Source organism: Lynx rufus, unplaced genomic scaffold (assembly GCF_022079265.1).
Source record: "Lynx rufus isolate CCGP_SWC_20201006 ecotype Redwood Valley unplaced genomic scaffold, mLynRuf1.p SCAF_12, whole genome shotgun sequence".
Taxonomy (NCBI): Eukaryota; Metazoa; Chordata; class Mammalia; order Carnivora; family Felidae; genus Lynx; species Lynx rufus.
In genome coordinates, this window is record NW_025814826.1 from 48789649 (window position 1) to 48815796 (window position 26148).

At 40.1% G+C, this 26148-nt stretch overlaps 1 protein-coding gene across 1 annotated transcript in view; it reads right to left on the reverse strand.

The window, feature by feature from the left end:
* Positions 1–3990: 3990 nt before the first annotated feature.
* Positions 3991–26148, reverse strand: part of ENPP2 (ectonucleotide pyrophosphatase/phosphodiesterase 2) — a 79857-nt gene continuing 57699 nt past the window's right edge. Inside the window, exons 20-25 of the mRNA XM_047073872.1 lie at positions 16537–16673; positions 15145–15280; positions 14172–14249; positions 10932–11064; positions 9309–9465; positions 3991–4574 (exon numbers count right to left, since the gene is read on the reverse strand). Of these exons, the coding sequence (XP_046929828.1) occupies positions 4404–4574; positions 9309–9465; positions 10932–11064; positions 14172–14249; positions 15145–15280; positions 16537–16673 (812 nt within the window). The 3' untranslated portion in view covers positions 3991–4403. The remainder of the gene's footprint in view (positions 4575–9308; positions 9466–10931; positions 11065–14171; positions 14250–15144; positions 15281–16536; positions 16674–26148) is intronic.

Here is a 26148-nt window from a genome sequence, read left to right on the forward strand (position 1 = left end):
GTGCAGTTGGCATGCATTTCTTCACTGTACCTGTGTCTAGGTCCCCTGAGGTTTGCTGATCTGCTGTTTCCAAGTTGTGGCCAGGACCCCCAGGGCCTAGGGTTCCACCTCCCTGAAAGGATCACACAGCACATCCTGAAGTGTAACCACCTGCTCAAACCCACAGACTTCTCCAATCTGAATCTCAGGAAAGGTCCCTCTCTCAGCACTCTAAAGGCTATGTCTTTTCATCTCTTCAGTGGGTTTCCGATTCATAAAAGGCAGGAAATCCATGAACTGCAGACTGCTTCTGCTCTCCACCCCTACTCTGCAAAAAAGACTCAAAGCCAAGAAAATACTTTAAAAGGGGATGTCTTCCTTGGTAGGAAATGGAGATAAAAATGAAGGGAAAAATTTAACAAATTATATTCCAGTGAGACTTCCTGCCACAATTCTTATACCAACTCTGAGAAGTAGACATTACTATCACTATTTTACAGATGAAAAAATTTAGAGTGTACATCACCCAGTGCCATGTAACTGCAAATCTCCAGCTTTTAACCATGGCCTCATAGCCTGTCACCTTGCCTCCACCCTGAAATGCTGGTGGTCTTCTTCTTCCAGAATCCTGCAGAGGGTCTCGAGTATTCAGTCGAACACTAATCAGCACTTGAGGCTTTTGGGGAGGAACTACCTAAAGGCAGGGAAAGAGCCACCCGAAGGAATTGGAAGGAACAGTGCCCAGTGTCACACAAGTAATGGAGTTTTGCCTGCTCCCAATAACCAGAGTGCAAAATTCCATTGGGCAGGGGCACCATTTCCATTTTTATATTCCAGCCCAAACTGAACATCCTTGCCAAGAGGGGTCAAGCACATGCGCTTCCTAGAAACGCAGCCCAAAGAGGAACCTACCGCCACACGTGGTTGGTCCTCCGGCACTGCTCTATTTACCCCAGCCTACAAACTCAAACATCTAAATCTGGTTCCTCACTGTCCCATACAATCCCTCTGCTCAAAGCCATGGGAGAATTCCCTTTGCCTTTACCACTTCCCACCCACAAGGCAGCCCAGTCCTGACTCAGCAAAGACGTAGTGAAAGACAGTTGAAGTGAGAGAAGTATCAACAGGAGGAATCATCTGGACTTCACTGCAGCCACCCTCTTCCCAACCACCACAAGGAATAATGGGCACTGGACTGGGGGGGTCTCTGGCCCATAGGCAGTTATACAAACCCAACTGGCACCAACCACTTTCGTTCAGAGATTTTTTTTTTTAAGTCAACTCTCCTAAAAACAATTCAGAATGATTTTGCTCTTGGGAAACTATGTGGCTGCTTTCCTGGTTTACACTATTTACAATGAGCTCATTTTAGAGAGGCAGTTTCTGAATCCATCCACTAGAACAGGACCACCATGCTAGCAAGCAGTTGGCAACTTGCTCAATGAAAGCATGAATGGACTAAGGTCTCCATGTAAAAAAATACCAAGTACCCCAACTTAAAATAGTCTTTCGGTTCTCATTTTAATAGAGCCCCTGTCCATTCAGGGACTTTTGTAAATAACCCCACAATTAATGACATGTGTTTATCGGCAAAGCCACTCACCTGAAATACAGAGTGGTTGATGTTCTCTCTGGATATGAAGTTTATTCATGAGAAAGAAAGATCTGACCTAACGATAAAAATAGAGCAGAAGTACTCAACTAAATTTGCAACTGCTCACCCCAAAAGCCTCGAGTATAACCTATTTTGAGAAGAGTTCAATTTGAGGTGATCTAGCAATCTGGCTAAGCAAAGAGCTTGCGACCATTGCCACTATTAATAAAAAACAGAACTGCTCCTTCTCTTGCAATGTTGCTGTTGGGAAACAGAATTACGGCACCTAATAGGTATTAGGTGTATTTTGTGTGGAATTACATTTAGAGCATACTATAATTGTCGCATATCTATGTCAACATCCTGAAATTGTAAATCAGATTCTGTCACATCGCTGCTTGAGGTTTCTTTATTTTCCACCGTGCTTAGAATCTAATCCAAATGCCTCAATGGGCCTCTAAGGATCTACTCACCTGGTCCCTATCAATCTCGCTGCTGTATCAGGTATACCCATCTCCTTTCAGATCCTCACCCATTCCAAGATCTTTCCCACCCCCAGTCTTTGGCCATGCCCTTCTTTCTGGTCCCAGCTCTTCTCATCCTCCAAGTGTCAGCTATAATGTCACCTACAACGCTCCTCTCTTTCTACCCCTGTGTCTCTCTGCACCTATTTAATTCTTTCACAGCACATGTCACAAGCATGACATCTGGAACCGTGGTTATCTTTTCCAGTGTCATCCCCATAGCAAGTATAAATACTGGAGTGTAGCAACTCACCAATAAATCATTATTGACCATTAAATGTATAAGAAGTCATATTCCAACTCATTTCCACCACACCCTCACCCCAGCCCAAACTACAAAGCCCAATGCAAGCATTCTTCCATGTTGCCAATCTCGTTTTTCTCTGTCCCATAAAATCTTCCCTGAGCTCCTTGTTTCTCAGCGTTCAGAGACAAGGTACATGAAGTGCCAGAGATACGCCTGGAACATAGTGGGTGCTCAATAAATACAGCTGTCATCAGCATTGGAGTGTTCACTTCTTCCCATATATCCCAATAGCTGTTTTCCAGTAAGTACTTTTACTGTTACCACCTCCCTGATTTTTCCCAATGCCCAGTAAAGTCTCCCCCACTTCTGTTGTAAGGTGTTTTTTACTTGACACAATGCCTTCCTTCTTAAACAAGTTGATTTTACTTTTGTTTTATTGTTTTTTACATGTTTATTTATTTACTTTGAGATAGCATGAGCAGAGAGAGAATCCCAAGCAGACTCCACACTGTCAGAGCAGAGCTCAATGCAGGACTCGAACTCACAGACCATGAGATCATGACCTGAGCCGAAATCAAGAGTTGGACACAACTGACTCAGCCACCCAGGCACCCACAATTTGATTTTTAAAGGAAATTGTATAGAAATTAAAAACACACTTCACTGACCATAAATGGGGCAACTATAAGAATTAACATAATGAAAACAAAGCAATATGCTGTCCTCTTCTTTTTTTTTTTAATTTTTTAAATGTTTTTATTTATTTTTGAGAGAGACGGAGACAGAGTGCAAGCAGGAAGGGGCAGAGAGAGCGGGAGACACAGAATCTGAGGCAGGCTCTGAGCTGTCAGCACAGAGCCCGACTCGGGGCTCAAGCTCACCAACTGTGAGCTCGTGGCCTGAGCCAAAGTCAGATTCTTAACTGCCTGAGCCACCCAGGTGCCCCCAGTCCTCTTCTTTTTTTAAAAGGGGGATTAGCAACTGTTAGAGATATGAGGACACTAATGTGATCCTTTCTCCCAGACACAATCAGAAGGATTGAAAAATCTCTGAATGACTTCCTCATCCTGTTTCATTATTTAAAGCTGTGGCCATCTACAATCACCCCACCTAGCATTTAGATGCTTGGCATATTAATTATTACTAACACTTTTCACTTGGCATTTATTATTTTCTACCTGAATTGGTTAATTATACTTTTACAGCTATACCCACCCCACCTTCTTACTTCTCTTTATATCCTCCATGGTTCATAGGTTGGTACCTTATACAGAATATATGCTTCAGATAGTACCAGTTGAGTTTAATACTCAGAGCTTTGAATCAACTTATCAAAAGAACCTACTCCTCCAAAATTCAAAATATTTTTAAAAGAGACTGGTGACAGAGGGTATTCTGGAGGTCTTCTGGTTCTCTTGCCCTTCCGCCCTTCTGATTTCCCACAGATGTGTACCTAAACTATCTCGTCCAAGCCACTATGGCTGAATAGCATGGATGTTCCTTTGACTATATGAATTATATTCAACAAGGAAGAAGGCCCAATACAGAAAATGTATACTTTTCATGCATGAATATACCAGAAGCAAACACTCTAATTTATAAGTGAAATGAAGGCCAAATAAAACCAGAAAAAACTGAATGTGTGATTTATTATATTTAAGATTGGTCTAAAAGGCTTAAATATGTCTGTCATAATTAACAGTAAATGAATGCAACTTTACAAAATCAGTATTTCAATACAGTACAGGACTAAATGTGGCAACTGTGCACTGGAAAATTAATATTTCCTCAATGCAAATATCAAATTTGCAGCACCATTTAGAAGCTTCCACTAAAAATGCAAGCTGCAGTATTTATTACAAGCTCTACTCGGAACATAAGACTACCTAAATCAAGCGTGAGAGAAAACAGTGGAGTCATTCAAGCGTAATATGTCAGATTTGGTACAGGATTAAAATACTAACATTTTTTTTAATGTCCTCGTTTCAAATTAATAAATACAAAAACAATATAAAAATATACACCAGTTGATAAGACTGCACTGCAGATGGTCAGATCGTTAAATCTCACTCTCGTATGTATGCAGGTATGTCTTTAGCGTCAGAATTTCTGGATAGCTGCGACTGGTCTTTCGGAAGAAATCCAGACTGGTGAGATGTTCAATGTCCCGCACCCGAGCTGTGTGCATCTTTATGAGTTCTTCGACCCATTTCGACTCGTCCTCTGAGCTCTGCAATGGAAACAGAATACAATCAGAGTCACAATTTTCCAGAGGAGGTTCTCCAGATGATCAATTTGGTGCAGGGCCACAAACGACCCCTCCATACTCCTGCGTCCAGAGCCAGTGCCTGTGATTCCTTCCTGGCCTCCCTGGCCACTCTACCACATTCCTATTGGTAACACACCACAAATACCTGTCCTTGGCTGTTAACATTTTTGACAGCAATTAGCTGTACCAAATAAATGAGACATGTGGTGTGAAAGGGCCTTTGACTCAATAGGTTTTCAGAACATAAATCCAAATTACAAAAACCAAAGGCCCTGGAGAATTCAGTAATTACTTTCTTCCCCCGCTGCCGTCAAACTGCAATGTTGGGCACAGAGCAACTTGGAATGCTCTTCTGGCTCCTAAGGAAAGTGAAGAGCTTACGCTCAATGCACAGAATTTCACGTGTGCGTTCCTGGTCTTTCAGAAGAACCCGCAATATCAAGAACATCATCTATTAAATTGCAATGAATTGATATTCAAATAATGAGTTCAACTTAAAGCAGCTCAAGATACACCTGGTATTTTGGGGCCCAACAGGCCTGGGTTGGAATTGTGGCTTTACCACTTCCTGGCTATGAGACCTTGGCAACCCACTTGACCTCTCTAGGCTTTCTTCATCGGTTCACAAGGAAAAGAATGCTGACTTCAGCAGCTCCCTGGAAAGTAGGAAGAAGAAGAGAAAGGAAGAAGGGGAACAAAAGACAAAGTAGGGAAACATCATAGAGAAGAGGAAGGAAATCTCTTTCTGCCTTAGCTACTTGCCAAGACTGTCTCATTGGCACAAATTCCAGATGAAAGACATCCGGATGTCCCACACCAAACAATTTATTTGTGTCTCAGTTGAAATTAAAAGGCACTTTAGGACAAGTAATCCTTTATATTTTAAAAATACCTTCTTTCACTTTGGTGCGAAGTTGAGAGAAAGCATGAGATCTGAGAGCTCTGGGAATTGTGGGGGAAATGCCTACCTTCACTAGTAGACATGAGGCAGGAGGGCCTCTGCAAATAATTTCATTCCCAAATGCCCCCAGAACTGCAATGGCCCTCAAGAGCTGTTCCACAAGTTGAAGGGTGGCTGCGTGTCCAGGGCTGAGTATGTTCAGAAATGCCCTCGCCCAGCTCTTCCACCACCAGTGGTCTCAATGAACTCCCCACCAAAGTCCAAGAACCTGCAATGGGTTTTCTCGGAAAGCTCCAACCCACACAGACCTGGACAGGGAGCTACAGCAGCTTTTGCCAGTGCTAAATATGTACCACGAGGGTGTTGGTTCAGGAAACTGAGGCCTGGCCATCCCAGGCAAAATGAAGAAATAGGAAGAAATTGCTTTGCAGGCTGGGGAAGTAAGGATTTTAACCCTCCATGCCCCACCCTCCTAACCCAAGCTAACCAAGGTCTCTGCGATTCACAGGAAAAGACAGACCTAAATATAACTCTGCCCACAACGGTACTGACCAATCCTCAGTGCGACCATATAATTAACGAAGTAGGAGGTCTCCAAATGGATCAGGACCCCCTCAGAGTAAGCAGAGTAAGCATGAAGCTGTATTTTGGAAGAATTTTCATATTCAACTCTTTATTTGATTTTTCAGTGGTCTAATTTTTCCTCTTGTAAATACAGTCATTTGAATGTAAAGACAAAGGGGTAAAAAGGTTTCTCCTAATATAAATAGTGGCCAGCTGGGATTACAAGAATTCAGGGGGAAAATTGTCTTTTGCTAGTTCTTTCCTTGGGAAGTATTTGCCAGTTTCATTCAAAGGGCATTTTCTTCTGGTTCTCACATGCTAAAATCTAGCCTGTCACTAGTCATTAGGAAATGCTGGCTATGCAACACAGGAAGAAAATATCTTCTGCCTGATGCTAGCTGGCAATCCACAAAAGTATTTGCTAGGAGAGACTCTAGGGTGAAATGCAAAACTAATAAAATTCAAATAAAAGTTCATGTGTACCAAGGGAAGAAGAGAAGGAAACATTTTAAAAATAAATAAATAAGTAAATAAACAAACGAACGCCCACCCATGAACTTCTTTATTACCTGTCTTGCTATGGACATTTATTTTTCACCTGCCTTTTCTTCCTCACTTTCTCATAAGATTGTGAATTCAAGCCCCAGCAGTTTTAAAGTGACATTCACAGCAAGGACAGGTTTCTGTGTGGGCAGAATAAGAATAAGAAACATGCTGGCCATGAACTCTACTAGAAATATCTCTAAGCTCTGTGCAGAGTCAGGAGCCAGAAAGTGGAGGGAGACAGCTGTGAGGACATCTGTGGATTTCATTGGTCAGATGTACAATTTGGGGTGACTGAAGAATGTCTTTGAACTCAGTGTCCCATCACCAAATTCCCCTGATGACAGAGAAACTTGAACACATACTCGCCAGGAATCTAGCTGTATCTTAAATGACCTCCTATCAGTCTGAAATGTCTTTTCAGTCTCTATCTTAAAAGTGCAAGGCAATTGTGAATTTCACTCCATAATATATGGGTTTAGTTTTTTGCACAAATGTTTACCTCTCCATAAGTTTTTAGGAAAACTAAAGTTCAAACAAAGTAGATCATGTTATCCAGAGGCATGACATCCCCCTGGTACACCATTAGCCACCCTCGTGTTTCCGAAGAATCAAAATGGAGAAGGTCAAGTCGATAAGCTGACGACAGCTTGCCTTTCACTTGCAGTTCCTCTGCTTCTCCACCTCCTACCAAATTATTATACGATCTTATTGATCCTTCAGTATAATATTGCTGCCTTCTACTCTCTTTGTTACATTTCCAACACCACAACCTCACTTCCAGTTCTGTTCCCTCAATCCCGTGAATCTTGCCAAAGCACTTTGAACACCAGGCTTGACCCCTTCCAACTTAAATTTATCTCCCTAAAGGAGAGCCCTGAAATGTTGCTCTTAAGCACCAGCATTTTCCGTGGCTATTTAATGCTTGTGCAATAAGAAAAGTTTCTAAGGTCCCAAGTTTCTACTGTGGAAATCTGATAAATTTGAAGGAGGATGGGCTTTTGAAGTCAGAGGACTTGAATCTACAGTTCTGTTCTCCTACTGACTAACCAGGTAACAATGTACCAAACTTTTCGATGGGAGCGGGGAGAATAACACATATACCTGCCTCGCAGGATAATTAGATGATTAGAAATAATCTATGGAGAGGACCTGCCCAGTACTTGGGTGGTAACACATACTCAGCAAATGGTAGCGATTCTTACCTCTGCCACTACGGCTTCTATTACTACTACTTCCATTTAAAATTTATTCCAATCAACTTTTGTTTTCTTTTGTTTGGGGGGGGGTTGTTTTTTGTTTTGTGTGTGTGTGTGTGCTTTGAGAGAGAAAGAGGGCTCAAGTGAGCGAGGAGCAGAGAGAGAGAGGAGAGAGAGAGAAGCCAGGGATCACCTGGGGCTCGCGTTCACCTAAAGCGGGGCTCAAGCTCACCTGAAGCGGGACTCGAACTCAAGCGCTGTGAGATCATGACCTGAGCCGAAGTCAGACGCTTAATGACTGAGCCACCCAGGCACCCTCCAAGCAGCTTTAAAAATCTTATCTCCCCCCATTACCCTCAATTCCAATATTCTGGTCAAGCTTAATTAGCTATCTTGGCCATATTTCAAATTTTGTATTTGTGTCCTGCATCCCTTATTTTGCTCTGAACATCCATAGCCTCAGTCTCTTCCCACAGCTGAAGCCCTAGTCCAAAATCTACCTTGCCCATGAAACCGATAACCTCTGTTGAAGCTATTCTCGGGCCTCTTTGCCTTGTAGGGTAGCAAAGTCTGCACCTGTTTTCTGCTCCCCCCTGCTGCAGGCTGCCTTGAGTAGTGCCTATGTTTGACACACTGTTGTTTCTCCCAGAGCACCACACACAGTTTAGGAACTGAGTAGTGCTTGCTGACTAAGATCCTCTTCTGTGATTGTATCTCTGCTCCTGCTATTCTATAAAGCAAAATCATAGAGGTTACTGCTTCTAAAATCAATCTTGGAGCACAGTCTTTCTGTCACATCGAAGAGATCTGGGGAAGTGATGTGATGTGTCCCTGAGTGTAAGCAGAAGGAGTAGAGGGCCAGGAGCACACTGCATGGCTCCCACCCCCCTGCCAGGGGCCTTCTCGTGATGCCTTCCTGCCTCCACTTACAAATAAGGGTATTGGGTGTCATCTGTGCTGTTTGGGAACGGTGACCTGTTACAAGTGCCCTCATAACTAGCAGCAAATGAAAAATCTGATTTATAAAGTATATACTCCCATGTATATGTGTCTTTATAAAAAGTTTTTATTATAGAAATTTTCAAATGCCCGCAAAAGTAGAAAGAATAACATAATGAACCCCTATGAATTCTTATCTAGTTTCAACAATTATCAAAATGTTGCTATTTTTATCCTACCTTTACAAAATACATATGTCTTTTGCAAAACCAAAAACATTTGGGCATTTTATCATTTGACAAAATCAAACACGTAATCGGAACTACAGTGAATGCACACTTCCATGCCTCCCCACACCCTTACACTGAAAATTAAAAAGCCATTCAAACACAAAGTTCTGAGGTGATAAGCAAAGGTCTTTTCTTCTTTCCACTTGGTTTTACTGTGTAGTCCAAATGTCTTATAATAAGTGTATAAGAGCTTAATGGTGGGAATATAAATTAAGAAGCAAAGATGAATCATTTTAAAGGACTCTGTCTTTGAACTCACATTGCAGCTCTCCTCATTGTCTGGTCTGTGAGGGAGAATGAATGAGGAGACAGAGAGGGGGCCATCACACTTGTCGGCAGGCTGGGTGAAATCCAGGCAGCTGGTGATGATGCTGTAATAATGAGTTGGTACGGGAATGGAGCTGCCCTCCACATACCTGGAACAGGAAGGAAAAATAAAGTTACAACACATGTAATAGCTTTCTTGTTTAAATGGTGACCCACGAATATTGCCTAAGTCACTAAAATTAACTTCCATTCAACTGAATCATTTTTCACTTCTAAGAAAGTGGTCCACTTCTGTATTTTGAACCCAATGTTTTTATTGCCTGGAATTCCCTTTCTCTTACCTCGGCAGAGTGAAAACGATATTCCAGGCAAAGAAAACAGCTTGAACCAAGGATCAGACATTGGACACGATGAATGGCTCAAGATAGTAGAAATGTGAGGCTGGAAGAGTCAATAAAAGCCATACTTTGGAGGTTCTGAGGGCTACATTGTGGAATTTGGGTGTTATTGTTTACGTAGTAAGGCCTCACTGAAGGTGTCTGTGGCAGGGAGAGTCATCAGGAGATCCATGTTTTGGGAAGAGAACTTGCATAAAATTGTATAAAGTGGACCTGAGGCAGGAGACGCCGAAGCTGGGGCAATAATAAGCCCTTTCAAACTCCAATGAGATGCTGAGCTTGGTAGAGAAAACTCATTCACTCAAGGAAATACTAAGGACTAATGAGCTAGTGATGAGCGTAGAGATGGAAAAAAAAAAAATCTTTTCCAGTAAACTGAAGTGCAGAAACTCACAATTCCTTACCTGGTTCTCTATTATCTTAATTTTAATCATTTTTAAAATACTGAAATTACGACTAAAATGATAATTTTGGTTAAAAACTACAGCAATGATCAGCAATAAAATAAATGTACAATTAAGTTGACATTTCTCATATGGATGACTAGAAAGGGAGTAAGATAATTCCTATGTTATTAATTATGTGTATGAAAAAAATTATTGTTTGTTTGTAATTATCTGTAAATCACAATTAAACCTTCTCATCATTTGTGCCCCTCTGTTTCACACATGTATAAAATTAAATGACTTCTTATGAATTTGTCATATTTGTATCTACTTCCTTTCTCCATTGAACTGTTAGCTCCTTCTGAGCAAGTATGCCTTATCTTTTTTTAATCTCCCCAACAGCATCATGGAGAAGGGTAGAAACAACTAGATTTTACAAAAGTCTCCATGGAATTTCCTATTAAGGTATACTGATCCGGAAATCTAAGGGGTTCCAAAAGTGTCCTCAAATAATGGAGATGAGGGAAAATTATCATCTTTCCACTGACGAGTTGATAAAGAATAAATGACAAATTAAAAAAAAATCTTTTGATACTTTTCTCTCATGGAATGGAAAAGTACATTTATTTACCACAAAACTCCATTCCATTCCAACCACCAATAAGACATTTAATCAAGCGTCCAAAAGCACTGAAGAAATTACAAGGAGATTCAAAGAGCAAAGGCCGTTAGGGCTATCAGCTCTTCTCTAGTACGTGAATATTTGAAAAAGAGCCTTGAATGAGATCTTAGAATTTAAAAACACACACTGAGTAGAAAAGACAAACTTACTGTTTGATTTTGTCCTGTGTGTCATGTAAGCCATCATAGTCATAGTCAAAAATTGGTCCACTTATCACATTAACTCCATTTCTTTCTGAAGCATATTTCTTCACCAATACCCTTTGGAAATAATTCCAGACTCCTGCGGGGGGGAAAAAAATCTGTTCTTCATGATCAAAACTCCTTGCTTTGGTCAAATTCTCTCTGGGATCAGCCAAATGTCATAAGCCAAGAGACAGTAGAGCTCCTGCGATTCTTGAAAAGAATTCATCCTGAAGTACCAGCTGTGTGTGTCATTTATGAACGAGCAGAGAGAAAGGCATGGAGACACCAGTAGGGGAGTTTAACCCAGCCCAATAAGTCGGGAGAGGGTTCCTCAATGAAGTGGTTACTGAGCTGAGATCTAAAGGATAAGTGGATGCTTTACAGGCAAAGAGATGGAAACAGAACAGGCAAGGGGAATCGTGTGGTCAAAAGAGGAAAGACAGTGTTTGTGAGAAACTGAAAAAAAGGCCTTAATCTACTTTTTCTTCCTTCATGATCTCATAGATATACTTGTTCCCAAGTTTATGTCTCTAGCCCTGACCCTCCCAAGGAGCTCCAGACCTGTTATCCAACCACCCATTTCAGGGTCCACTTGACCTAATGACCATGTCTGGCAAAAAATGATCTAAACAAAATTCTTGGCCTCCATTCCCAATCCTGCTCTAACTCCCTGCTTTTCCATCAGGTAATGACACTCACTCACTCACGTGTTCAGGTCCAAATCCTAGGAGTCATTTCTGACCTGGCTCCTTCTTTCCTACACACGTGAACAAGCCCTTGTCAGTGCTACCTCTGAAATACACCCCCGTCATCCAAATCTGACCACTTTTCGACTATTTTCACTGCATCCATCCTGGTCTCAATTACTATCCTCTCTGCAAAGAACTACCACAAAAGACTACTTCCCAGGCTCCCAGTGAGAACCTCACTCTTCCCTGCAGCCCACTATATAATAGCCACTCGGATCATTTTACACCATACCCAGAATGTGTCACACTCTTCCCAACTTCCCGTTTCTAACATTCCAGATGATGTATCACTGCAATTAGAATAAAATCCTAACCTTGCACCGTGGCCCCTGCCTACCTGCATGACTCTGTTTCCTCCTTCCCCCTCTGGTACATGGCTTTCTTCCCGTCTTCCCATTTGCCAAACTCATTTCAGATTAAGCTTTTGCATTTTCTCTTCCTTTCATCGGGAAAACTCCCTTATCTGTGCTTGTCTGGTTTCTTCTCCATCGCTCATTTCTCATTTTCAAGATCACCTCTGGAGGGGACTTCCTTGTCCACATTAGGTCCAGGTAATATTATAGTCAAGCAGAGAGAGGAGTGGAGAGGAACAGAGTGGGGAGAAAGGAAAGGCAAAAGAGGGAATGACAGAGGACAGGAAATGCGAATAGTGAGTTGGTTCTGAAATGTTAGGTTTCGCTGAACTACGTGCTACTCTACATGAGGGCTGTGAGGCTTGGGCTATTATCACTTCTTATCTCCCCCTGTGAAAAGTACTTGGCTGTTTTTTCCCTAGTGCTTCTACCATTCTTTAGACCCTCTGATACTCTACTCAGAAAGAGCAGTCCACCGGAGCCAAAATACCACAGATAATTATTTGCAAGAGAGAAAGGAGGACCATGGGAGAGAAGTTCGAATGTTAAGCACAAAAACTGGAAAGGCAGAAAGGGAGAAAAATAACAATGAGAACAGTCAAAAGGCCAAACCCACAGAAACGTGGCATGTGAGAAAACCAGTCCCAGGGAAGAACAGGGAGCCCTCTGTGAAAGGCCTTTCGCCATGCCAGCCTCAGGGTGGTACCGTGTGTTTCCTTTATTGCTGCTTGGTCAAAAAAGCATCAGCAAAGAACAAAGAAATTCAGGAAACCCTGATGTGTGGACACTATGAAGATGCATTCCATGTAATATTATGACAAATCTATCTGTGTCAGTTTCTGAAACGTTTCTCAGTTGGGACTAAGAAAAAACTAGGGAACTGCCTTTTAAAAGCATTCTTTAATTTTTCACGCTTAAGCAATGGATTCATTCTACCTTTGAATTAACCTCCACTTACTAACTAGGACATCAAATAAACATTTTTTTCCTCTAAACCATGTTGGCCATTTCACTGATGTCAAATTCTGGAGGCCTGCCACTGGAGATGACACTCCACAATCACGCATTCTGAATCTGACACTTCATTTCAGCCCAAGAGTCCTGGAACACAACCAGTGGTCCTCTGCCAAGTAGAAGTAGGTAGAGGTGCTTCCTTTTCCTACCTTTCCTATAAGAATACAAGTCTCCTCACAGTAAAAGGAGGTAAAAATTATTGCATAATGCTTTCTCTATCTTTGGATGGATGGATGGATGGATGGATGGGCAAATGAGTGAATTATCTGTTATCAGAAACAGAAAATGGATTATTCCATTGGACAATTACGTCATATCCATATAAGCCATAGATGTCATGCAATAAAATCTCATAATTTTGTAAATGAGAGGTTAAATAGCATTTCTGTAATTATATAGCTAGTTGTCAGACTCCAGGGAAGTCAGTGTTTGGACCAGGGCTCACTGTGCCAATACCATCCACGGCATCATTTTCACCCACAAATATTTACGTCACGCACAAAGACATTATGGCTGTTCAAAGAAACTAAAATAATTTACAAAGCTCTAAGACCATCTAAATTTAATACTCTGATGATTCAGAAGATCCTTTAAAGTTCTTCCTGAGTTTCAAGGTCAACATTCAGAATACATCATTACCATCCACCCTAAAGGGGGAAAGTTCTGGTGGCTTTTACTTTAACATTCAATAAATAAACATAAGTGTTGTTAAACATCAAGTGGCCTCCAAAACAAAAGAAGACCCTTCTTAACCACCAATATAATGAGCATTGAAATAGAAGGAGCACCAGTTTAGAAGCAAAACACAAACTGGGTTTGGTTCAGTTTCTATCATTCATGAATTGGGTCATTTCTTGTGACTTTAATTTTTTAATTGTAAACAAGAGACAACCCACCAACCTCCCTCACAGATTCATATTTTGGATTAATAGTAGAGAATTTACGTTAAAGTTCTTCAACAATTATAAAGGCTAAACACATGAAATATATTATTATCAAACTTAATATAGAGGTAGAAAGGGTAAGTGGTAAATTTAGAAATATTTCTTTTCATAAATAATAGTTTACTAGGTAAATATCAGACTTACGTTTGAAAGCAGGATACATTGGAACCATATTGGTTACAAGGAAAGCATCATATTTAGCTTCTGGTGAAGAGCTCAGATCTAAACGTTAGGCAAACAAACAGTGTCCATTACTTCCCAAAATCGACATCAATAAAAATGTAATCTACTAAAATGGTCTGAACAGTTTGAAGTGAATTGTGTATAGATCTACTCTTTTATTTCTACTCATTCCCTACTTTAAACAGTATTTCCCAGTTCCCCTCCCACTCAATCTCTTTTCTTCACCAATAGCTTTCTCCCCCAAATTTTTACAATGCTTTTTCTTCCTACCTAGTCTTGGGTCTACTAAGCATTATGTATATAGGTTTTAGAGTTTAAAAAATGTCATCAAGGTAATGAGAGATAATTAAAGGGCTTCCCATATTCTTTTTTTTTTTAATTTTATATATTTTTTAATGTTTATTTACTTTTGAGAGAGACAGAGACAGAATGTGAGTGGGTTAGGGGCAGAGAGAGAGGGAGGCACAGATCTGAAGCAGGATCCAGGCTCCGAGCTGTCAGCACAGAGCCCGACACGGGGCTCCAACTCACAAGCTGTGAAATCATGACCTGAGCCCAAGTGGGCCGCTCAACCGACTGAGCCACCCAGGAGCCCCAGGGCTTCCCATATTCTTAAGAGATCACATCTCTAGTATTTAAAACATTAATGTCCTAATGATATACCATTTTACTGTCAGATTCCCATTAATGATGTGAGGGGCACGCTATATATTCCCTTGCACTTCAGAATTCTCCTGGAGAACAGGATTTGTGAAAGGTGGTCTGTTTTCTGACCAATTTTGGAAGTATCTCATAGAAGTTCAATTTTTCAATCTCTTGAGTGCTCCTCTTGAAGAAGACCTAAAATCCTGACAGTCCAGGAAATCCTAACAGTCCAGATTCTACGAAATAATATCCCTCTAGAATGGTCAGATCCTGATATGCTAAAACTTACAAGGAGGGAAGAGGAATCCATAGGACATCTGTTTATCATTTTTGTAGGCCAAACAGCTTTGACTGAAACTCGGAGACACACGGACATCAGGCCGGACGCAGTTGGTCAGGTGCTCAGGGATGCCAGAGACCTCAGCCTGCATGTTGAGTCAGAGGTAGTTAGCAATGCCATCACAAAGACCATGCCAAACCAACAAGGAAATACCAAAACCAAGTTGCTCTGTTACGAACAGCCAGAACCCAAACCCCTCTAGCTTTTACCGTAGCTCATACTTGGACGTTGACTCCTTAAAACGAGGCCTCCTCACCCAACACCCCCAAAAACCAGCAAGGATTCAGTTTTAAATATGGTAAGCCAGGAATTTGCAAAATCTTATTTTTTCTTAGTGGCAGAACACTTTTATCAGTCTTAAGTAAAGCCACAATATATAAAGCAGAAATTGCATTGTTGAAATAATGGATGGGATTCCATGGGAGACAGCCTTAAAAAATAACACTCTAAGAAGAAATATAGAAATACCCTCTATAAAAAGAGAGACTGCATATAAATCTGTGCACCAGGGCATATGTACATGCACACCGTACAAGCGAACAAGAAGCTGTGTTTGCAGCAGTAGAAGTGTTCCTTTGTAATCAGAAATTAAAAACATACTTCAACTGCCAAATAAACTTTTCTAATTCCATATATAAACTTACCTATCTCATCTTCACCAAAACTGAAACCCCAACATAAAATCTTTATTAAAAAACAGGATGTTGATAGTCAAAGAGGCTGTGCATGTGTGGGGCCATGGGTATATGGGAACTCTCTGTCCTTATTCAATTTTGCTGTGAACCTCAAGCTGCTCTAAAAAAATAAACTATTAAAACAAACAGTCAAATCTTGGCGGCTTCTGCAACTATCGGGCAATGGCAAACAGAGGAAAAGCAACAAGCATTAGTATATACTTCCTTTAATACGTTGATAATTTAACATATTCCTATGAAGCTCTTAGAAGAACATTGAATAAAGCCTAATTCAAAATACTTTGCAGGACTCCTGGGTGACTCAGTCGGTTACGCATCTGACTTTGGTTCAGGTCATGATCTCGTGGCTCATGAGTTCGAGCCCCGCGTCAGACTCTGTGCTAACAGCTCAAGGCCGGGAGCTTGTCTCGGATTCTGTGTCTCCCTCTCTCTCTCTGACCCTCCCCCACTCACACTCTGTCTCTCTCTCCTTCAAAAATAAATAAAGATTAAAAACAATACTTAGTAATAGATTCGATATAAGATTTCTTTCTTCAAGATAAATTAAAATCTTTTCTAAGACAAAATTCTGTTAAGCAAGCAATCATCACATTAATGCAAAGAATGTAATCGCATGAAGAATATAAGCCCCAATTTTTTCAGTGACCTGTTTGGAAACGGTGTATGACGTCCAGAGTGGCATTAGGAATATTTCACTATAACCGCTTTCAAAGTCAGTGTGATACAAGATATCGTATCGAGTCCGATAAAGCACTGCAGGCCGTCCGTAGAGGAGGTGTCGCTCTAGGAAAGAGAACAAAAATTGTGTTAAACACACATTAAACTTTATATTAAATATGAAAGAAATATTGGCAGAGTCAAGTTGTCCATAATTTGCTTGCTTACTTATTAATAGTGTAGTTCCTTCTTCTTAATTTAATCAAGTTAGTTTCCCCTAACACTTTGTGGTTTATCTGATCACCTAAGCATGGGTCAAATCTTACAGTTATCAAAAGTATAATATAAATGCCATATTTATTTTAATACTTTCTTTAGTTGTAAAGAATTTTAATCTGTATAGGAATGAAACAATATAGGAAATTTTTAAACAATTCAGCTGAATGGAAGTCAATAGGAGTGATTTTTATACAATTAATTCATTTGACCCCTGGAAAGGCTCATCAAATTAGCCAATGATTTAATTAAGAGGAAGGCACTCTTTGATCATTATTTGCAAACTGCAACTCAAATAATGCATTATTTCAGCATAAACAGTGAGTAGTGATGAGCATTTAAAGTAAGCAGATTTGTCACATGGAGAAACACTCTTTAGGTAAGAACTTAAAGGAACATGTATAGATAAAGTAAGTGGGCATTCAAGAGGGTGCTTTAAATACAGAGAGGGGAGGTCATCAGCTACCAAAGAGCTCGATTAAGACCATAAGAATGTAGACCTCCAAGAGAAAGCTCTCCTTTTGTGGGGTGGGGTGGGGGGGGCGGAAAGAGGTCTGAAACCTTACTCTTTTAAGGAGATGGAAGTTTAGTGTGCAAACCTTCATTCCACACCCACAATAAGTGCCTGGAGTTTGATCTGCACATTTTGGATAGACTAAAGTCAGAACTTCCATAGATTCTTGGAAATTGGGGTCCTACGGACCAAAATATTTAGAGATTGAGGCTTAGGTAATTCACAATTCCCTAAGTGATCATCAAAAAAAAATGTTTATGATTATTTTTATTGGAGAAAATCAGTTCTGGTAATCACTTGTTAAATTATGTATACATGTTGCTTTAATTAAAGTATTACCATTCTATGCAAGTAACAGAGAAAACTCTTCGGAGAATATTTTGCAAGCCTTTCCCAAGTAGAACTGCTGACTTGAGGCAAAGGGGCCCACACCTACTAAAGCAAAAGCCTGTTCTGGGTAATGTGGCTTCTTCAGCAAGCAGTCAATGTAGAAGCCTTTTTTAAGCTGCCAAATTTGGGGACCCACCCCTAAAAATTAGAACATAATATGATAACCTTATATAAACAAAATATAATGAACAAATAAAAAGCCAGCAAATCATAACAGTAGTACTTGGGGGCAGTTAACCAAGTCAGACTTTCCTTCAAAACTCAAACCAAACCTTTTCTAGGTTCAAAATTTCCATTAACGTTTTCCTTGTTTTCATTTTTGTTGCCTCTGAATTTCCTGGTTTCAGCTGGAAGCAGAAGTATCAAAATTCTTTGAGAAGCTATTCTCTTTTTATCATTCAAGTTTTAATGCTTACCAAACACATTCCTCCAAATTCAAATACAAGCCTAGCATCCAATCTATTCCATTAAGAGACAACAAAACAGCAGCCATGTTTTTCCATGCAATACCCCTCCTAAGAGCAGCCACCAACAATAGTCTTGGGCAATCTAAAGATTCCACCAAACCTGGCTCCCCCTCCAGTCCTCATTTACTGGCATTCCTCCGCATAACAGCCCCTTCCATGAAGGCTGGTTTATTTATAACACTCTGGTCATAACCATCCTTAGCAATTCTATGCTATTATAATGTGATTCCTTTTCATTCTACTGGGAATGGCTTCTCCAACAGACCTGTCATGTCTCTCCCTTCAAATTTATCATTAATGTATTCTCCCTCATCAGACATTTACTGAGTACCTTCTTTGTGCCAGGCCTTTGGCTATAGAAGAGAGATGCTGGGCAAAGATAATTAAGTTACAGCTCTTACCTTCAAAAAAACTCACAGTTCAATGGGAGAGACCAACATGGTACAAATAACTCAAATGCAATATGATACACACTATATCAGAGATATCTACAGAGTGCAATGGGAACACAGAGCATGATGAATATCGTGGATGGGGATGAGGTGGCATCAGTACAGTCTTTACGGAACGCACAAAGATAAGCCAGGTTGACCCCAGCCTTCCCTGTCATAATTGGTAATAGTGCCCCTTTCCATACCCAAATGTGGATGACAAACAACAAGCTCACATAGTCCAGCCCCCATGGAAGCGAAATGAAGAAGCGGGTTGGGGGGGGGGGGGGGACAAAAGGGAAAGAGACATCTTAAGATTCACTTTCTTTTGAAAGATTTCCTCAGTTGTTTCTGCATCTCTATTCACTCTTCTGCTTTGCGTGTATAGAAATGTGCACTGCAAGGTCGCCTGGGTGGCTCAGTCAGCTGCACGTTCGACCTCAGCTCAGGTCATGATCTCCCGGTTTGTGAGTTCAAGCCCCACGTCAGGCTCTGTGCTGATAGCTCAGAGCCTGGAACCTGCTTTGGATTCTGTGTTTCCCCTCTCTCTGCTCCTCCCGTGCTCATGCTCTCTCTCTCTAAAAAATAAACATGAAAGAAAGAAAGAAAGAAAGAAAGAAAGAAAGAAAGAAAGAAGAAAGAAAGGGAGGGAGGAAGAAAGGGAGAAAGAAAGAAAGAAAGAAAGAAAGGGAGGAAGAAAGGGAGAAAGAAAGAAAGAAAGAAAGAAAGAAAGAAAAGAAAAGAAAGAAAGATAGATGCACTGCAGGGGTGCCTGGGTGGCTCAGTTAAGTGTCTGACTTTGGCTCAGGTCATGATCTCACAGTTTGTGAGTTTGAGCCCCAGGTTGAGTTCTGTGCTGACAGCTCAGAGCCTGGAGCCTGCTTCAGATTCTGTGTCTCTGTCTTCCTCTGCTCCTCCCTTGCTTGTGCGCTCTCTCTCTGTCTCTCTCCCAAAACTAAATAAACATTAAAAATATTTAAAGAAATGTGCACTTCATAGCTCCCAAGCTAAGCACATTTGCTGTTTTGGGCACATAGCTGAAGTACAAATATCTCATGATGTGATTTCTTCTCAATTGTTAACTGGACATATTTGGCATGAAGAAAAAAACAATATACTGGTTTTGATAGTTTCCTAAAATTCAACTACTTTCCCCAATTAACCCAAAGAATCTACTTGGGTCTTCCTGAAGCATAATTGCTTCATCTAAGCAAGAGACGAAATAATCTTTGCAGTAAGAAACACAAACTTTATAGTCCAGAATCAAAATTTAGATCTTCCTTTTTCAGTTTATCAGAGTATCAACGGGCCACTGATTCTTGGTTACAGCCTGACTCTGTTACTTTTTGTGACGTTGTAGGCAAGCCACCCATTGCATTTCTGTTTAACAAAAAGTTCCTGTTTGAGCCATAAAAGTGTGCTTGAATCTCAGTCTCTGGACATGTAAGATCTTCATCCTGAGACCAGCCACCCTGCAGATGAGCCTGCAACCTTCTACTTTAGAAACATGCTCCTCATGATTTCTTGATATGGGTCTAATGCATTCCATGTTTTCCCAGCTGGGTTCCTCCTCCATCAGATTCCAGACAGAGTCTTCATTCCATACCCAAGTTCCCTGTTTACAACACTTCTCTGGCATTTTGGGCATATCCAAGGTTCTCCTCCAGACACCACATTTGAAAAAATACTTGGAGGCATATCTTTTTAAGTGGTGTGGACTTTCCCAGGGCTCATTCTTTTGTCTTCCAAAATTTGGTCATCCAGACTGGAGTTTGTATTTTTTTCCCTCTCAGCTTCCTGATTCATATTCCCACAGATTAGCTGGCTGACTTGAGAGCCACATGAAAATCTTTTTTTTTTGTCTTTTTTTTTTTTTAAAACATTCACTCCCACAAAATATGCCCTTGGATTTTACCACATAATCTCTACTCAAGGTCTTTCCTTTTCCTGCATCCTTTCTCCTCCTTCCCCTTGCAAGTGCCTGCTATCATTTATTGCCACGTCAACCTCCCCTGAGATTTGATTCGATGCTTCTGTTCTTTCTTATCTCAACTCTTAAAGCACTATGCTATAATTCATCAACTGGCTAAATATCACAATAAAATAACAATTTCATAAGGACAGGGATTTTATCTATCACTAGATCTCTACCTCTAACAATACCAAATGCATAATATCTACTTGGTAAATACTTGTTGAATAAATGGATGCTTGTATTATTTTTTGAAACACTGTTCTTTATGACTGTCAAGGACTGACTTTCCACATATGACCTGCCTCATACAACCCTGAGAGAAAGACTAGGCAGATCAATATCATCTCCATTTTACTAATGAAGGAACTGGAGGTTCATGATTTGTACAAGACAATTCAGCTACATAGCAGTACCCAGAATCTAAGCCTCCATCTTCCTGGTCCATTATTTTTCCTTAGCATTTTGGGCCGTCTCCAAGTGGATGCTAAGTGCTGGGTTATCTAAGGGAGGGTATGCTGGGATGAAGATCCAGCTACTCCCAGACGTGAGTTCTGCCTGAGTCATGACTGCTGCTAAGCTAATAAGAATAGCAATATGCCTTGAAAAAGAAAAGCAAAGTTGGAGGCATCACACTTCTGGACAAGCTGTAGTGATTAAGACAGTATGGTACTGGCACAAAAATAGACACATAGATAAATGGAAAAGATAGAAAACCCAGAAATGAACTCATAACTATATGGTCAATTAATCTTTGACAAAGCAGGAAAGACTATCCAATGGAAAAAAGAGTCTTTTCAACAAACTGGATAGCAACATGGCAAAAGAACGAAAACTGGATCATTTTCTTACAACATACACCAAAATAAATTCAAAATGGATTAAAGACCTAATGTGAGACAGGAAACCATTAAAATCCTAGAGAAAACAGGCAGTAAATTCTGTGACATCGGCTGTAGCAACTTCTTACTAGATATGTCTCCTGAGGCAAGGGAAACAAAAGCAAAAACAAACTATTGGGACTTCATCAAAATAAAAAGCTTCTGCGCAATGAAGGAAATAATCAACAAAACTAAAAGGCGACCCATGGAATGGGAGAAGATATTTGCAATGACATATTTGATAAAGGGTTAGTATCCAAAATATATAAAGAACTATAATTCAACACCCCCCCAAAAACAAATAATCCAAATAAAAATGAGCAGAAAACATGAATAGACATTTTTCCAAAGAAAACATACAGATGGCCAACAGACACATGAAAAGATGCTCATCATCATCATCAGGAAAATGCAAATCAAAACTACAATGAGATATCACCTTACACCTGTCAGAATGGCTAAAATCAACACAACACAAGAAACAACAGATGTTGGCAAGGATATGGAAGAAAAAGAATCCTCATGCACTGTTGGTGGGAATGCAAACTGGTGAAGCCACTGTGGAAAATAATATGGAGGCTCCTCAAAAAAGTTAAAAATAGAACTACCCTACTCTCTAGCAATTGCACTACTAGGTATTTACCCAAAGAATACAAAAACACTAATTTGAAGGAATACATGCATTCCAATCTTTATAGCAGCATTATCTATAATAGCCAAATTATGGACACAGCCCAAATGTCTATCAAGTGATGAATGCATAGAAGTGGTATATATATAGTGGAATGTTACTCGGCCATAAAAAATAATGAAATCTTGATATCTGCAATGACTTGGATGGAGCTAGAGAGTATTATGCTAAGCAAAATAAGTCAGAGAAAGAACAAATGCCATATGATTTCACTCCTATGTAGAATTTAAGAAACAATATAAATGATCATAGGGGAAAAAAAGAGAGAGGCCAACCAAGAAACAGACTCTTAACTATAGAGAACAAACTGATGGTTACCAGAGAGAGGTGGGTGGAGGGGTGGGTTTAAAGAGTGTACTTGTTGTGATGAGCACTGGGTGTTGTACAGAAGTGCTGAATCACTAAACTGTACACCTGAAACTAACATTACAATTACATCGTACGTTAACTAACTGGAATTTAAATAAATTTAAAGAAATTAATTCTTAAAAAAGAGAACAGCAGGGGTTCCTGGGTGACTTAGTTGGTTAACTGTCCAACTCGTGATTTCAGCTCAGGTCACGATCTCATGGTTCATGGGCTTGAGCTCCACATGGGGCTCTGTACTGGGAGCATGGAGTCTCCCTGGGATTCTCTCTCTCCCTCTCTCTCTGTCTCTCTCTGCCTCTCCCCTGCTCACACTTGAGCGTGCTCTCTCTCTCTCACACAAAATAAATAAATATTAATTAATTAATTAAAATGTAAAAAGAGCGGCAATTTGTATCAAAGTTGTACTTCAGAAACAACTTCCAAACCCTGATAAGCGCTGAGTTTCTCTGGACACTTCGTCTTCATTCCAACCCTTGGAATAAGAAGCATTTATAGAGAAAAGCACAGGGCTGTTGTATCACACAGACCTGGAATGAAATCTCATCTCAGCTTTTGATAGCTCTGTGATTCCATAACTTAACCTCCCAAAGCTTCACATCTCACTGGGATGTTGCATTGTTTAGAGGCAAAAGTGTAAAGTTCCCAGCTTAGTCTTGACCCAAAGTGGCTGTGGTTGTAGTGATTTTGTAAAGAACATATGCTCTACCTCAGTAGCAGCAAGGAACACTGGTAGGCAAAGGTTATTCAAATTCAGTGTCAATTGTAAAGAATTATACTATGTATTGATTTCTTCCAAATCTTCCCCAACACACACACACACACACACACACACACACACACACACAAGGATACACACACAGAGAAGCACAAGCATATCTCCTACTTTCTCTAGCACGGCTAACATGTCCAGAAATAACAAAAATTAGAAATATCTCAGAATTGGAAAGAGCTACAAAGATTGCCTGTCTAGCCTAGTCTCTTTATGCTTTAAGGTTAATAAGAATTATGAGTGTTTCAGTCATTTATCCATCCAAACTAACTTCTTACTGTGTGTGTGATAAAGAGTCCAATGTATACAGTGTTAAAATGATTTTTAATTACTTCTTTCACAAAGGTGATAATGAATATGAATCTAAGAAAATATAAACCATTTTTATATAAATGTAAATAGAATAAAGACTAAGGCGAAAATAAATAGTATAATTATTCTTAAAGTGAAAATTATACCTGATTATGATGCCCAAATTGCTTGCTATGAGAGATTTGAAATTTTTCATTTTGCTCATTCATTCATCTATTGACTCAATGGTTCAAAGAAATCAGCTTTCATTGCACAGTAAGTTTGCTAAGACATTATGTACATGTGATTTGGAAACCACAGTCATGCAACTAAAATCCAGAATTCCCCACAAATCTAGAAACATTAAGGCTTTAGCAAGCAGTTTAGATTGCTGTTTTTCCTCTTTATTTTAGTGAAAGACTTGATCCTATAACAGTTTAAATATTTAGAGCAAAAGATTGCCTAAGATTAATTTAATATGCCTCAAGTATCCCCTGGGCTGTTTCACTACCATAACGTACAACTTGTACATGTGTGTTAAGTATGAGAGGGTTTGCAGCATTTAACATCAAAATAGCCACACATGAATATTACAAACGGAATATGTACAACACGTGGTTTCTTAAAAAAAATTAGCTACCCACAGGTGTGTTTAAAAAGAACTAGGAATAAAAATAATCCAACTTTACATTTGTGTAGAATTTTAGGTTTACAAAATACAAAACTTCTATATTTATGTATAGAAGTCTCAATATATATTGAAAGATATTCAGAAGGGAGAATACTCTGAACATAACATGCACATGCACTTACACAATGACTCGAATTCATGAAGTTTTACTCTGGTGGAGCAGACATCCGATATTTCAAGTGGGAGATGAGATTTATGACCCAGGAAACACCATAAAGACCTGAGATAACTCTGACCAAGAAAATGTCACTTTGCGGCTTAATAAATGACTAAGTTATGACCCTTAAGGAGACAAAGACCAAGAGACAGAGTTACAAAAGGACAGGGGGAGAGAATACTGAGGCTTATACATATCCCAAAATCCAAACAAGGAAATGCTTTGCACATAATAAGTCAATGGTACATAATTATTTTTATTCCATGCAATAGTTCTAAAGTCTCCCTTATATCATTAAAGACTGTCCCACTAGGTCATGAGCAAACCAAAGAGATACGCTACCGTGATCCTCCCCTAACATTTTATGCCACCATTGTGATGTCACATGCAGGAAACTATCAGTGACACGGCTGACAAAACCAAATGATGTCTCAGAGAAATCAGTTCCCAGCCCAGGGTGGGCGCTCAACAAACACCTGTGAAGGTCCATTTCCATGAAAGCATATCAAGTTTAAGCTTCAGTGATGTAAAATCATCTTGAAACAAGACACTTCTGTTCACCTCTGAGTATTGCTTGGGGCAGGGGGCTCCTTCAATCCTGAAAGTCAGTGATTCACCTAGAAGATGCTTATTTTCATGCTCAGATGTTTGAGAGTACTCTTTATGCTGAGTTGTGAGACTGATTTTGTCACATGAGCACACTGTCACCAACAAGTTAAATGCATGATTTTTTTTTTCCCAAAATGGAAATGCCTCAGTATCATGAACAGCCAGATCGTGAACCAGCATAAATACGAGTCCATTAAAAGTTATTATAACTAACTATTTTACTGGTGTCTCTCTTTTTTTTTAGCATATTTATTTTTAAGAGAGAGAGAGAGAGAGAGAGAGAGAGAGAGAGAATGAGAGAACAAGCCAGGGAGGGGCAGAGGGAGAGGGAGACACAGAATCCGAAGCAGGTTCCAGGCTATGAGCTGTGCAGAGCCTGATGTGGGGCTTGGACCCATGAACCATGAGATCATGATCTGAGCCAAAGTCGGATGCTCAACTGACTGAGCCACCGAGGCACCCCTTATTGGTGCCTTCCATAAGAGAAACATCTTACTACTATTTCTCTGACTTGGTGATTGAATATTTGAAAAACTCAAATCATGAGACTCTGCACCCATTTACCCTGTCAACATTCCAGTTTTTCTAATTATAATGACCCTGTAGTTCACCAGCAGCTAGATGTCAAACATTTCAAATCACTTCTAGAGTTTGTGGAGGATTTGTATACCTTCTACTAAGTCCTATTTTTCAAAGCTGTTTATCCAACTACATGCCCAAGAGTCTGTGTGTTCTTTGCTCAAAGAGAGAAAAGGGAGGGTGGTGAGACAAAAAGGCAAAAAGGAGGAAGATGAAGATCTTTATCAAAAGGGAAAATAAGTCAGGGGCGCCTTGGTGGCTCAGTCGGTTAAGCATCTGACTTCGGCTCAAGTCATGATCTCACAGTTCGTGGGTTCGAGCCCCACATCAGGCTCTGTGCTGACAGCTCAGAGCTTGGGGCCTGCTTCTGATTCTGTGTCCCCCCCTCTCTCTCTCTGCCCATCCCCTGCTTGCCCTCTTTCTCTCTCCACCTCTCAAAAATGAATAAACATTTTTTAAAAATTGTTTAAGGGAAAATAAGTCAAGTAAATAAAATCCACTGGTTTCCTTGTTC